Source organism: Sinohyriopsis cumingii, chromosome 15 (assembly GCF_028554795.1).
Source record: "Sinohyriopsis cumingii isolate HCF-2022 chromosome 15, ASM2855479v2, whole genome shotgun sequence".
NCBI lineage: Eukaryota > Metazoa > Mollusca > Bivalvia > Unionida > Unionidae > Sinohyriopsis > Sinohyriopsis cumingii.
In genome coordinates this window covers 61,687,442-61,704,001 of record NC_142975.1, presented here as the reverse complement: position 1 = coordinate 61,704,001, position 16,560 = coordinate 61,687,442, and the positions used below count along the sequence as shown (strand labels likewise).

General features: G+C 35.8%; 1 protein-coding gene across 1 annotated transcript; it reads left to right on the top strand.

The window, feature by feature from the left end:
- Window positions 1-962: 962 nt before the first annotated feature.
- On the top strand, window positions 963-1,883 carry LOC149781919 (uncharacterized). The gene has a single exon (XM_089935029.1). It carries the CDS (start codon window positions 963-965, stop codon window positions 1,881-1,883), a length of 921 nt encoding a protein of 306 aa, XP_089791155.1.
- The last annotated feature ends 14,677 nt before the right edge of the window (window positions 1,884-16,560 follow it).

Below are 16,560 nucleotides of genomic sequence, written 5' to 3'. Positions count from 1 at the left end.
CACAGGGAAAGGAGATGGTGCTTTACAAAACTGTATCGTCTGATCTGCGTAACGTTATTGCATAACAAATGCTCTCAATAACTGATAGCTTATGTAACTATATATAGTCTAATTCATAAGCAGAACTTTTTATTTCTAAAAGCAATTACATATTGATACATTTATATAACAACATCAACATATTTATATCTATTGCAAGCAGAACAAAATTAGTCTAAAGGGGATTGATTTCCTATCAAATTAAATGTTACGGATGGTGATGTCGGGTATATAAAGACTCAACGAACTAGCTTTTTCTGTTGTATGAATTTACAGTTAATGAAAAAGTAAATAGATAACAGTCTCGTCATATTGTTTTAGGATTAATGAAGACCTCTGGTCTCTAATGCTCACTATAATGGATTGTTCCGATGGGATTTAAGTGGAGCTGGAATGCGAAATATAACCGTACAATATTTCGATGAAATCGGCTTCAACTACTTCAGAATTGGAACAAATTAATTAAAATGCAAACAGCATCTGCAAGGTGTTTGAATGGAGTCGAGAAACAGCTTGTCAGACAATAAGTCAATAATGTTATTAACAGATTATATCGATTCTGCCACAGTTAAGCCACTACACTCCACGTTTGTGTGCTCGAGCAATTCCTGTCTGTATGAAAATTGTTCATTGTTGTGACACCCACTAATGTTTAGATGACGGAAGCCTTCATCTATGTAACTACAGCATGTGACTTTCATGAGAAGAACGTCAGTGCAACCGCTTAAATTTCAGCCCAGCTAACCTGCAAACAGTAACAACATAGCACCGTATGTAAGACGTTAACATACTTCAGAGTGGAAAAGTATACTAGTGTTTAATCAAGAAACATTTGTGCCGTTAAAACTATATTCATCTGATATTGGACTTTATCATAGTGATATTTGATTAATCCTTCCACAACAACATACTTGAAGTGGAACATGCATAAATATTGCTGTAAATATGTTCGTCATCTGCCGTTACGTCTTCTTTGCATTGCGATACTGTTGATTCAGGATGCCATTATAAACGTTTTCCTAATCTCGTATTATGGCGTATATTGTCTGGGCTGGCTGGCGTCAGACATCGTCGTTGTTATCATCTTCATTGCCACATTTGTGAAGTCTTACATATACCTCCAGAAGGAAAGAACAAGAACGCTGGTCGTCTATCCATCACACGCCAGCCATCTGCCATTGAGCGTTGTTTCATGGGCTTTATTTGCTGTTGCACTTAGCTCCAAGTATGCTGTCCTTCTGAAATACGTAGCAACGGAATTGAATGAATTGGATTTATTTGGTCCCAATACCTTAAAAACCACCGCCGCGCTAGCTGGGGTTGTGTTTTTGCTATTACTATCATCTCAACACGACGCTAAACCTGGGAGCGACAGGAGGCGGTACATAGATGAATTAACATGGACAGTAGTCTTTGATATTCTTGACGGCGTAGACAGCACGGAAATTCTTTTCGTAAAGGAGGGCAGAGATTTATTTTTTCCAGGGATGGATAACGTCATTATTTCATTTTGTTGCCTGAATTTTCTCGTCCCTACTATCCCACTTATAACGCTTTCTCAAACTAAATTCGGTGAGGAGAAAGTCTCACATAGACTCGTATTGATACACAAGCTGTTTCTAGCATACTTAGTGAATCTCCCCCTTCTAATAACAAGAATGACAATTTGGCATGGCAGTAGTAGGGTGGTCTCCATTTTCTCGCTCAAAAATATCGTCGTCATCTCAATGATATCATATGATGTTTACGAACATTTCCACGATAAGGAAGAAACATCAGTCAGTAACCTTGAAGGCTGTGACGGTGATTGTGTTACAAATGGAGTGTCCAGAGATAAATATTGAAGCTATATGCGGAGGATCGCTTTCGCTGCACAAGCAAGTACAAAAACTTCGATAATACATATTAAAATGATGCATTATTCGAAGACTATCTCAGTTCTAGCTTAAAGTATTATTTTGTCAGCGTTATTAGAAAACTGGAAACCACCAGAAAACTTGAGCCAGACATTTTATCACGTATCATTTTCAATTTCCGATGTTTTCTTGCCTTCTTTGTCTTCGATTAGTGTTCAGCATAATGTGGTCCTTTGTAAACTCAATGTATAGATTTTGTATTAGACGGAAGCAAACGCTTGATTGCTTCAATGTTTGGATACAGTGGCCGTTGATTTTAAAGTTATAAATTTGCTACATTACATGCAACCTTCTCCCGTCCTTCGAGTTGTAACCAGTTTTACTTACTTTATGCATTCCTTCTACAAGACAAGACAAGACAAGAGTTTATTGCACTCAGATTGTAAAGGTTACGTCATATGAAGAGAGTATATATATATATATATATATAGCGTGCAATGATATTACATAGCGTTTAAAGTTTTTACAATATTTTGAAAATATCTGTATTCATTAGGTGATTTGAAAATGTATAAGTGATGTATAAAATGTTCGTCTTTCAACTTGAAAATAAGAACAAGAAATAACATAGTGATATTCACCCCCATTTTCTTGAGACTGACAAAGTGTGCAGTATCGTTTCTTATAGGGATTATCAGCCTGCCTAACAGTTTCGACTGGAAACCAACGATCTGAAGTTCTAAACTTCATTAAATTTTTAGATTTGTTTTGGGGTAATGAGAAATAGATCTTTTCTAAATCAAAACTAGTTATAAATAATCTTTAATTTGGCCCTTTTGATGACGTATTGATATAAGCTGCCCGCGTTTGTATTTATTAATCTTTTAGTCGTTGTTCTACCGGATTTTTTAAACCATTTAACTGATACAAAACTTTGATATCTACATACGTAATTTAACCCAACATTATTTAATATAGATTTTACTCCAAGTAACCATTTATTGTCATACGAATTATCACCAAAGTGTTTGTATAAGAGATAATAAATAAGATAAGATAAATTTCCTTCATTGCCATTAACCAATTTAGCGACATAGTTTACCATACGACTTGTATGCTGATAATTAAGGGCAAACGACCCCAAATTTCACAAGAATAAGTTAAAATCGGTACAATGGTTTGATTGAACAGTTTCAATTGACAATCAATAGTCAAATCTAGGTTGTGTATACGCTTTTTTTAATAAGTGCATACATTTATTAGCCATGGATACAGAGTTATTCAGGCCGTGAAATTTAAGATATATGTACTTATATTCATCTACAACATCAAGATCGACATTGTTTATCATACATTTACAAGTATGCCTATTTTTCAAACCAGTTACGACAAGTTTTGTTTTCTCTGTATTCTATGTTTCCAGTTACCGCAATATCTACTAAACAAAACAAGAGTACGTTGCATGTCAACAGGATTATCTGCAACAATTAAATTGTCATCAGCATATAAAGGCAACATAACATTTAACATGTCAGGTCTGTATGTTTGGAAGGTACAGGGCATCCTATACACCCATTTACTAATAAAAAAAATATTCTAGGTCATTTAGCAATAAGGAGAACAACAACAGATATACATTTTCCCTTTGTCTTACACATTTGTCACATGAGAAGAAAAAAAACCACGAAAATTCATTATTTACACATACACAGACACACTTGATTTAATATCATTATAAATACTTAATATAACATTAAAACATTTTCCTTTGATGCCTACAGAGAACAATTTATGAGATAATCCAAATCTACATATATTATCAAAGGCACTTTTAAAGTCAACAAACGTGCGGAAACATTTTTTTTTTCGCGTTTGCGAATAAATTCAATAAGTCTATACAAAAGAAAAATACCCTCCACGTAATTCATTGCGTCTGTGTCGAGACTGTGTATTTCAGATTGGTTTTAATTAAGAATATTATTACAAATATCCATAAGTTAGCAATTCTAGCATTAAAGTCACTAAGTAGAAAAATATGACTAGTAAAATCATGTAACATCTCATTGTCAATTTCATTAATATTACTGCCAGTTATTTCGTTATTTTTATAATTTTGATCCATATGATATATTCTGATTCAGATTCTACATCCACCCACTCAGAGAGAGAGAGAGAGAGAATGGATCCTTAATAAAAACTGCTATATCTCGGAACGTTGGAGACATTTCCGTCTGTTTTTGTGATTATCTTATAACCATTAACATTGATTTCATCTATGTCTTTATGCTTAGTTTCAATAAATGTAACAAAATCATAATAATAAATAAATTCATAAAATTCTGGTAATAAGAACTTTTGTGTTTTGTCACAAACATTTACAAATTTTAAATTTGCGAATTTCAAATATGCCGATTTTACAGGATCATTTTGTACCGGTTCATATTCATGACAACAAAACCCTCTTCACACCGTTAAGTATTCACTGTGTCGAATTCTGGGTTACCAATGGTTAATACATTTATAACGATTGTCCAAAATCAGGTTTATGCTAACCTTTTGCGGGCCAGCTGTGTGGTCACTAGCATTGTGTTCTGTTGACTGACGATCGTGTAGGTGCCTCAAATGGAATATAATAGCCTGTAGTAGAAATAGTGTTGCTATTAGTATCAGCCGCCTGCCGGGTAAGGTTTTGACATGGAAGACCGGTTCGTCCGTTCACATATGCTGCTGATTTATTAGTTTACCATGGATGTGAAGCCTGACCGCGAGAAGTTTAACTCTAAGTTTCTATCTCTCTTTGCTTTCCTGAAAGCTGGCATACATTTGCGTCTTTCTGCAATATCTTTTGAAATTGTTAATTTATGTCATATGGTTTTTCTTTGAGATGTACTGGTTCTTCATGTGTTACTGTTTCGAGAACCTTGTAGCGAGATAAAATTGCAACAACTGGTCGAAACGTAGGGCCCTTCCTTCGCTGGGTATCTTCAGATATCCCCTGGTTCGATGTATAGATCCTGTGTACTATTTCGAATTCAATCTTTGTGGGGTCAATTTGTAACTCTTCTCGTATGAAATCTTATAAAACTTCCTCACTATTGCGATTCTCACTTTTGGTTCCAGTAAATACCAAATTGTTTGTTATACTTCTGACTTGCATATCGTTGATGTTTTTTATGCACGATTTTCCATTTGTACAGCAGATTGTGTTTTGTCTATGCTATTTAGTTGTTTGTTTGTCCTTGTTTGTTCATTTGTTTTTTTTTCATCTTGCCAGTCTCTCAATAACAGCAAAGAGTTTTCAAAGGTTTCGTATCGACTTCTCGTAACCTGAATTTATTTTGTTACCCCCCCCCCCCCTTGAAATTCATGTCTAAGTCATATATTTTTTCAGTTTTGCATAACACAGCTGAGGTTTTTATTTACTTCCACCAAATATTGTCTGACATCAGTAGTCGGCTCAGCAATCCTGTCCTGTTTTGCTGATTTGGAGGCCATAAAAACCAAGGGGGATTGACCATTTGGAAGTATATGCACAGGTTTAGCTTGGGTAGGCAGGACTGAGGCTGTCAGTGACCGAAATCCTGATTACTGGCATTGTGTGACGGTCTTGATAAAATGGAATACTTGCAACGCTCGATGCCCATAATGTGTGAAAGACACAAGATCCAGTAGATTTAACACTTTGCTGAGTTGTATTTGGGTCTGCTATCTAACTGGTCCACGACATGGTTACACGGCTATCACCAGGTGAAGTTTTCGATTTCTTTCATTTCGTTTGCTTTCCAGATGCTAGTTTTAAGTCACTCGTCATTCACGGCCATGCAGATTCGAATAGTATATACAATTAACCGAGAATGATATCTCTGAACATATAAAAACTGATACTGAGGTCAAACAAAATGCCCACTATTCTCACGGAATTGCAGATACTGAGGTCAAAATGCCCACTGAATATGTTCCCTTACCTTGCAGAAATATTGAAAACACGTCATGTTTTCACTCGCATGTGCATTCTCCGATACAACAAGCAAACTTATTGTCTGCTTTTGTTTACTGGGATAAAAGTTTCCGATGTAACGTTGCAAACTTTAATTTGTGTTTTATGTTCTTTGTAGGCATATATTTGTGATTAATATATATATATATATATATATATATATATATATATATATATATATATATATATATATATATATATATATATATATACAGGTCATTCTTTCATGTGGTCCATGTTGACGATGAGTTATAAATAGTACCGTACATTATGAAATAATTATAATTTTCACTCTCAGTTTTTTATTTTTTTATTACCACATGACACATTACAGTGCCAAGGTGAGGGTCATGTACTCAATATGTACAGTCTATGAGGAAATATAAATGCGAAATATTCATAAAAGTGGTTCACAGGAACCAAAGAGAACCATGCCTAGTGTAAATGTGTCAGAGGTATTATTTTGGAGAGAGTTGGGTATGGGATGAACTACGAAGAGAAAAGTTTTATTCAGATGTATTTTCATATTCTTACATTTCTACTTTCTTGGTTTTTGTTATCCATCCTTCCACCGTGCGTGCAAACGTATTCCAGTGCACAAGTCTATGCAAACACAGTATACAATCAAGGATTACTGGTTACTGTGAGGCATTATTAAGTCTGTTGCAGACCTTTGCATCACAATTTCTATTATTAGCCTATCTAATGAACAATGTCTCTAACAGGAAGAAGACATTAAGAAAAGTTCACGAAATTATGGTTACGATTGGTCTATGTAATCCCCCACCCCCTCTCATTATATCTAATGGACATTTCTCCTTTTACCGCAAGTGCATGGGTGCGGTGGAGTGGGTTAGACATTAGACAGTAACTGTTACCAAGATGGAAAACAAAACATTACTTGCCATATTATGATAGCTACGGTGATCTTATTTTTTACATAATTTATTTATTTACTTCTATTTGTTGAATTCCTGCATTTTAAGACTAGCAGCATTCTCTTTTTAACTTTACTGGCTTCATATTTGTCACAGTTTCCTTTAAAACTTCATTAATATGCCCACGTTCACTCATTGGTCATTTTTAGATGTTTATATATGTTTGTACCACATTTTTCATTTATACATTGAAGTTTTTGGATAAATTTCCACACCTGTAGATACTGAGGTCAAAATGCCCACTAATTTCAAGGAACTGTAGATACTGAGGTCAAAATGCTCACTAATTTCAAGGAACTGTAGATACTGAGGTCAAAATGCCTACTATTCTCAAGGAACTGTAGATACTGAGGTCAAAATGCCCACTTATTTCAAGGAACTGTAGATACTGATGCCAAAACGCCAACTAATTTCAAGGAACTGTAGATAATGAGGTCAAAATAAGTACTATTCTCAAGGAACTGTAGACACTGAGGTCAAAATGACTACTATTCTCAAGGAACATTAGATGCTGAGGTCAAAATGACTACTAATTTCAAAGAACTGTAGATGCTGAGGTCACAATGACTACTATTCTCAAGGAACTGTAGATACTGAGCTCAAAATGACTACTATTCTCAATGAACTGTAGATACTGAGGTCAAAACGCCCACTAATGTCAAGGAACTGTAGATACTGAGGTCAAAATGACTACTATTCTCAAGGAACTGTAGACACTGAGATCAAAATGACCACTAATGTCAAGGAACTGTAGATACCGAGGTCAAAATGCCTACTACTCTCAAGGAACTGTATATACTGAGGTCAAAATGCCTTCTATTCTCAAGGAACTGTAGATATTGAGGTCAAAATGACTACTATTCTCAAGGAACTGTAGATACTGAGGTCAAAATGCCCACTAATTTCAAGGAACTGTACATAATGAGGTCAAAATGCCCACTAATTTGAAGGAACTGTAGGTACTGAGGTCGAAATGCCTACTGTTCTCAAGGAACTGTAAATACTGAGGTCAAAATGCCCACTAATTTCAAGGAACTGTACATAATGAGGTCAAAATGCCCACTAATTTCAAGGAACTGTAGGTACTGAGGTCGAAATGCCTACTGTTCTCAAGGAACTGTAAATACTGAGGTCAAAACGGCCACTAATTTAAAGGAACTTTAGATACTCAGGTCAAAATGCCTACTATTCTCAAGAAACTGTAGATACTGAGGTCAAAATTCCCACTAATTTAAATAAATTGTAGATACTGAGGTCAAAATGCCTACTATTCTCAAGGAACTGTAAATACTGAGGTCAAAACGCCCACTTATTCAAGGAACTGTAGATACTGAGGTCAAAATGCCCATTAATTTCAAGAAATTGTAGATACTAAGGTCAAAATGCCTACTATTCTCAAGGAACTGTAAATACTGAGGTCAAAACGCCCACTTATTCAAGGAACTGTAGATACTAAGGTCAAAACGCCCACTAATTTCAAGGAACTGGAGACATTGAGGTCAAAATGCCCACTAATTTCAAGGAACTGTAGATACTGAGATCAAAATGCCTACTGTTCTCAAGGAACTGTAAATATTGAGGTCAAAACGCCCACTAATTTCAAGGAACTGTAGAGACTGAGGTCAAAATGCTGACTAATTTCCAGGAACTGTAGATACAGAGGTTAAAATGCCTACTATTCTCAAGGAACTGTAGATACTAAGGTCAAAATACCCACTAATTTCAAGAAATTGTAGATACTGAGGTCAAAATGCTTACTATTCTCAAGGAACTGTAAATACTGAGGTCAAAACGCCCACTAATTTCAAAGAACTGTAGATATTGAGGTCAAAATGCCTACTATTCTCAAGGAACTGTAAATAATGAGATCAAAACGCCCACTAATTTCAAAGAACAGTAGATACTGAGTCAAAATGCCCACTAATTTCAAGGAACTGTAGATATTGAGGTCAAAATGCCTACTATTCTCAAGGAACTGTAAATACTGAGGTCGAAACGCCGACTAATTTCAAGGAACTGTAGATACTGTGGTCAGACTGCCCACTAGTTTCAAGGAACTGTAGATCCTGAGGTCAAAATGATTACTATTCTCAAGGATCTGTATATACTGAGGTCAAAATGCCCACTAATTTCAAGGAACTGTAGATACTGAGGTCAAAATGCCTACTGTTCTCAAGGAACTGTAGATACTGAGGTCAAAACGCCCACTAATTTCAAGGAACTGTAGATACTGAGGTCAAAATGCCCACTAATTTCAAGGAACTGTAGATACTGAGGTCAAAATGCCCACTAATCTCAAGGAACAGTAGATACTGAGGTCAAAACGCCCACAAATTTCAAGGAACTGTAGATATTGAGGTCAAAATGCCTACTTTTCTCAAGGAACTCTAAATACTGAGGTCGAAACGCCCACTAATTTCAAGGAACTGTAGATACTGAGGTCAAAATGCCCACTAATTTCAAGGAACTGTAGATACTGAGGTCAAAATGCCCACTAATCTCACGGAACAGTAGATACTGAGGTCAAAACGCCCACTATTCTCAAGAAACTGTATATACTGAGGTCAAAATGCACACAATTCTCAAGGAACTGTAGATACAGAGGTCAAAATGCCTACTATTCTCTAGAAACTGTATATACTGAGGTCGAAATGCCTACTATTCTCAAGGAACTGTATATACTGAGGTCAAAATGCCTACTATTCTCAAGGAACTGTAGATACAGAGGTCAAAACGCCCACTATTCTCAAGAAACTGTATATACTGAGGTCAAAATGCACACTGTTCTCAAGGAACAGTAGATACAGAGGTCAAAATGCCTACTATTCTCAAGGAACTGTAAATACTGAGGTCAAAACGCCCACTTATTCAAGGAACTGTAGATACTGAGGTCAAAATGCCCATTAATTTCAAGAAATTGTAGATACTAAGGTCAAAATGCCTACTATTCTCAAGGAACTGTAAATACTGAGGTCAAAACGCCCACTTATTCAAGGAACTGTAGATACTAAGGTCAAAACGCCCACTAATTTCACGGAACTGGAGATATTGAGGTCAAAATGCCCACTAATTTCAACGAACTGTAGATACTGAGATCAAAATGCCTACTGTTCTCAAGGAACTGTAAATATTGAGGTCAAAACGCCCACTAATTTCAAGGAACTGTAGAGACTGAGGTCAAAATGCTGACTAATTTCCAGGAACTGTAGATACAGAGGTTAAAATGCCTACTATTCTCAAGGAACTGTAGATACTAAGGTCAAAATACCCACTAATTTCAAGAAATTGTAGATACTGAGGTCAAAATGCTTACTATTCTCAAGGAACTGTAAATACTGAGGTCAAAACGCCCACTAATTTCAAAGAACTGTAGATATTGAGGTCAAAATGCCTACTATTCTCAAGGAACTGTAAATAATGAGATCAAAACGCCCACTAATTTCAAAGAACAGTAGATACTGAGTCAAAATGCCCACTAATTTCAAGGAACTGTAGATATTGAGGTCAAAATGCCTACTATTCTCAAGGAACTGTAAATACTGAGGTCGAAACGCCGACTAATTTCAAGGAACTGTAGATACTGTGGTCAGACTGCCCACTAGTTTCAAGGAACTGTAGATCCTGAGGTCAAAATGATTACTATTCTCAAGGATCTGTATATACTGAGGTCAAAATGCCCACTAATTTCAAGGAACTGTAGATACTGAGGTCAAAATGCCTACTGTTCTCAAGGAACTGTAGATACTGAGGTCAAAACGCCCACTAATTTCAAGGAACTGTAGATACTGAGGTCAAAATGCCCACTAATTTCAAGGAACTGTAGATACTGAGGTCAAAATGCCCACTAATCTCAAGGAACAGTAGATACTGAGGTCAAAACGCCCACAAATTTCAAGGAACTGTAGATATTGAGGTCAAAATGCCTACTTTTCTCAAGGAACTCTAAATACTGAGGTCGAAACGCCCACTAATTTCAAGGAACTGTAGATACTGAGGTCAAAATGCCCACTAATTTCAAGGAACTGTAGATACTGAGGTCAAAATGCCCACTAATCTCACGGAACAGTAGATACTGAGGTCAAAACGCCCACTATTCTCAAGAAACTGTATATACTGAGGTCAAAATGCACACAATTCTCAAGGAACTGTAGATACAGAGGTCAAAATGCCTACTATTCTCTAGAAACTGTATATACTGAGGTCGAAATGCCTACTATTCTCAAGGAACTGTATATACTGAGGTCAAAATGCCTACTATTCTCAAGGAACTGTAGATACAGAGGTCAAAACGCCCACTATTCTCAAGAAACTGTATATACTGAGGTCAAAATGCACACTGTTCTCAAGGAACAGTAGATACAGAGGTCAAAATGCCTACTATTCTCAAGGAACTGTAAATACTGAGGTCAAAACGCCCACTTATTCAAGGAACTGTAGATACTGAGGTCAAAATGCCCATTAATTTCAAGAAATTGTAGATACTAAGGTCAAAATGCCTACTATTCTCAAGGAACTGTAAATACTGAGGTCAAAACGCCCACTTATTCAAGGAACTGTAGATACTAAGGTCAAAACGCCCACTAATTTCACGGAACTGGAGATATTGAGGTCAAAATGCCCACTAATTTCAACGAACTGTAGATACTGAGATCAAAATGCCTACTGTTCTCAAGGAACTGTAAATATTGAGGTCAAAACGCCCACTAATTTCAAGGAACTGTAGAGACTGAGGTCAAAATGCTGACTAATTTCCAGGAACTGTAGATACAGAGGTTAAAATGCCTACTATTCTCAAGGAACTGTAGATACTAAGGTCAAAATACCCACTAATTTCAAGAAATTGTAGATACTGAGGTCAAAATGCTTACTATTCTCAAGGAACTGTAAATACTGAGGTCAAAACGCCCACTAATTTCAAAGAACTGTAGATATTGAGGTCAAAATGCCTACTATTCTCAAGGAACTGTAAATAATGAGATCGAAACGCCCACTAATTTCAAAGAACTGTAGATACTGAGTCAAAATGCCCACTAATTTCAAGGAACTGTAGATATTGAGGTCAAAATGCCTACTATTCTCAAGGAACTGTAAATACTGAGGTCGAAACGCCGACTAATTTCAAGGAACTGTAGATACTGTGGTCAGACTGCCCACTAGTTTCAAGGAACTGTAGATCCTGAGGTCAAAATGATTACTATTCTCAAGGATCTGTATATACTGAGGTCAAAATGCCCACTAATTTCAAGGAACTGTAGATACTGAGGTCAAAATGCCTACTGTTCTCAAGGAACTGTAGATACTGAGGTCAAAACGCCCACTAATTTCAAGGAACTGTAGATACTGAGGTCAAAATGCCCACTAATTTCAAGGAACTGTAGATACTGAGGTCAAAATGCCCACTAATCTCAAGGAACAGTAGATACTGAGGTCAAAACGCCCACAAATTTCAAGGAACTGTAGATATTGAGGTCAAAATGCCTACTTTTCTCAAGGAACTCTAAATACTGAGGTCGAAACGCCCACTAATTTCAAGGAACTGTAGATACTGAGGTCAAAATGCCCACTAATTTCAAGGAACTGTAGATACTGAGGTCAAAATGCCCACTAATCTCACGGAACAGTAGATACTGAGGTCAAAACGCCCACTATTCTCAAGAAACTGTATATACTGAGGTCAAAATGCACACAATTCTCAAGGAACTGTAGATACAGAGGTCAAAATGCCTACTATTCTCAAGAAACTGTATATACTGAGGTCGAAATGCCTACTATTCTCAAGGAACTGTAGATACAGAGGTCAAAACGCCCACTATTCTCAAGAAAGTGTATATACTGAGGTCAAAATGCACACTGTTCTCAAGGAACAGTAGATACAGAGGTCAAAATGCCTACTATTCTCAAGGAACTGTAGATACATAGGTCAAAACGCCCACTATTCTCAAGAAACTGTATATACTGATTTCAAAATGCCTGCTATTCTCAAGAAACTGTAGATACCGAAGTCAAAATGCCTGCTGTTCTCAAGGAACGTAGATACTGAGGTCAAAATCCAAAAACTACACTTTCTCTCGCTTTTTATATGCCTGTAACGACAGCTGATCACATTCAGAAACGTATATACGTATATAAATGCCAGGGTGAAATGATGTCATTGATCAAGGCTGGCGATAATGACGGGTTATATTTCCCGATATTTCATAGCTCGGTAATATATAAACTATAAGAGAGTATCTACAACTAAATCAAAGCAATTGTTAGGGTAGGAAACTTCCAAATTCTTTGTTCCCTGTCAATTGTAAAATATTTCAGAACTGTGAATATATTACTTTTTATTTACTTTGTGCTACAGCCCACCCCAACTATTATATTAGTTAACAAAGGTTGTTGATTGGAACAAATATTGTCTACATATAACTTACTGATGATATTTGATCATTTTAGTATCAGTCCCAACTTAAATTGAAATATAAAAATCAGTATGAAAACTAATTTTGACAGAGTAACGAAGAAAGAGTGTTGCTGCTTGGCATAGGATCACGGAGGATCTGCTCTTTCATTTTCAAGTTAATTTTATTCTTCATCTGAGTAAGGTATTCAAAACGCTTGATTCGCACCACTTTTGCATTCATTTTGCATGAGTCTATATACGATAACACATAATTTAATGGTAAACGGTTCTATATAAAGTTTGATACCAGGAAAGCGGTGTGGAATGAGGAATTTATTAAAGTTTGATATCAGAAAAGCGGTGAGGAATTGATGTGTACACTAATACATTTAAGTATTTAGAGGGAAGATTAATTCTGTCCCGGTAAACTCCAGCCAGAAGCATTTTCGCCAATAGAAGTGTGAGGTACGGAATAAATGATGATTTTGTTTTGTCAAATTAGAAACAAACACAATTATGGTGTTTAGTGTACGGTAATACAACCTTCGCAACTGGATAAGCTTGCATAATAACGGTGTTGTAAAATTTACACACGATGTATGATATAGTTGCTATTTACTCTGGCTGTTTGAAATGATTGCAGATTAGTCAACAGCAACATTTTTTAACGGAAGGAATCAAGATTTGTAAAGCATTTTGATTGCTAAAGGAAACCAATGTACACCTAATAATTATCCATTTACGTACCTTTCGTCATAATGTGATATCAGATCTACCAAAGAAATAGATCTGGTGATGTCAGATCCTCCCCTCTCCCTGAAAGGAAAAACTCTGCGTAAATTATAAGATACATGTTTCTCAATTGCCGGATTGGGTACCCTTAGGTCATTAAACCTCTAAATAAATGTTATCTTTTTTAAGCTTTTTAAAGTTTATTACCTGGCCAAACGCGTTTATTTTTTTTATTTTTTTGTGTCAAAAATAATTTGCATTAAATCCTTGTCATATGTTTGAATGAAGGCTTCTTTCTCAATAACCATACACAGAAACCGTATATTCATTGAGTGTGTGTGATTTGTAACGTCCTTTTCCACGTTTTTCGACGACACGGCAATTTCGCGGATATGGCCTAGCCTGAGCGTGCATTATATCTGAGATATTTTGATTACAAATACGGCGCTCTACCAGTTGAGTTACGGCGACTGCTTCTATGGAAAATGCGACAGAGAGTTGACAAAGGTTTCTGAAGATATAGACAATTACAAACTTATATTGTACCAGACTTGGTTTGGTTATTTCCTAAACACGTTTGAGAAATGTTTTTGACTGACGTGTTTGCCATAGTATGAATTATTTATACCATGAACTCAAGCTACTACAGTATGCCCTATCTCATTGTAATTTCCTGACGATGTTGTTGCATCGCATATCATTTATCACGGTTTATTTACGCGAATGTCACACAATAATACAATCATGGGTAAGTGTCTCAATTCTATCATAAAGACATTTCGTCTCCCTTAAGAACGATGGGAGAAACAGAGGTATTTTTTTGTCTTGCATATTAGTTACACCTATTTGGAAGCGTATGCCACCAACTGTTACTCTTTGTCTGTACGTCGTAAAACTACATCGCAGCTAGCAGCCAATATACGACACCAGCGTTCGATATTACTAGGTCAAACAGAATGCAATCGGTGCAAATGACTAAAATGTAATTTATTTTTCATGTTTGAATCTAAAAAATCACCTAAAATGAATCATCTATTTCAAAACGTAATACCTGCGTTCATTTTGTTTACATAATATGATCGCACTGGATTACCTCGGATTATTTAAACTAGCCACATTGAAAAAAGTTTTTTACTATTCAAATAGAGATCAATTTTAAGTCATTATTTCTTAAGTTCAATGGAGCGACGAATTTTACGATCGTAACTCAGAAGTTCCTTTACTGAAATTAATTAGATTTTAATAACTCATTGAATGGAATGATTAACTTCCGTATTCGAAAACTTTATTTTATTGATGAGTGTGCGGTCAATTACTTTAGAAAAACCAAAATCTAGGAGATCATTGTGTTGTCCCATAATTAAACTGTATATGTTTGTTTGTAGTATCTTTGTAAAATTAGTTTACTAGTATGGGGAGCTGATCGGTGATATTTGGAATCTACTATGTCAAATAATTTCCAAAGTATGCTGTAGAATACACATGATTAAGTTTAGCATTCATTCTATGCATTGTTTCACCGTTATGATGTAAAGACAAATTATCACACACACACACACACACACACACACACTTATTCTTTACTGAGAATTATGATATAACTTCCTAATCTGATAGCGTTTTTCAACGCGAAACCATCCCATTCCTCAATATATGTCATTGTCAGTAGTGCTGAATGTGAGAGTCAAGATACACTTACTACAAATACACATTATATACCTAAATAACGTGCAGATGACCACAGTCCATCTGGCCGATTCGGCGCTCCTCTGCGACATGACTGCTACTTGTTGCAATTGAAAATATTCTGAGCAAAACTGTGAATTTGCCAACAGAGCTGATATTCAGTTATATGTGAATGAACTAAAACTATATGACCTTAAATAAATGATCAAAGAATTGACACGGATTTCAGAAGATTTAGACAATTGCACACCTGTTTTGCACCAGACGCGGTTTCGATATTTCTATGGAACCTCTGTGAACTGTGATTATTCAAGACTATATTGGCACATCAGCACATTCAAGATTGGAATTCATTGAAAACTTCCTACACCTGTGGATGTGCGATACAACGTTTAGGATTATTTATGATTTAATTAACAATACTGTCAGTTCCTTTTAAATGTTCTTTAATTTTTGAGAATTAAATTCTTTGCTGAATTTCATTAAACGTTTTTGGTTTTGGTTTTTCTTTCTGTTACTTAGTTACAAATCATAAAGTCGTAATAAAATGCAAATTGTAAACGTATTTCTAGTTTTTGCCGTCCTGTTTAACGAAAAGACAAATAAGACAAATCGTGGTTTAAATCAGCCCATATGTCACTCGCCATTTGGGCCATACAATTCAAGTACAAAGTTTCGCAAATGCCATTTTCTCCACTTGTGTACAATAAATAATTGACATTCAAATTCTCGTGTCATTTGTATTAATTTTCTCATTTTTATTATCTCTCTAGGGATATTCTGCATAGTGTGATGAGTCTATTTAGAAGAGGCGTATGAAGGAAGTCGACCCACAAAACAACGAGGTCTAAAAGAGGAATGGTGATAGAAATAATGAGTATATTGTATCCTTACCATGACCATTTTAAATAGCATTTGTTATCG

Coding starts and splice junctions, on each gene's coding strand:
- LOC149781919 (XM_089935029.1), top strand. CDS start 963: ATGCATAAATATTGCTGTAAATATGTTCGTCATCTGCCGTTACGTCTT.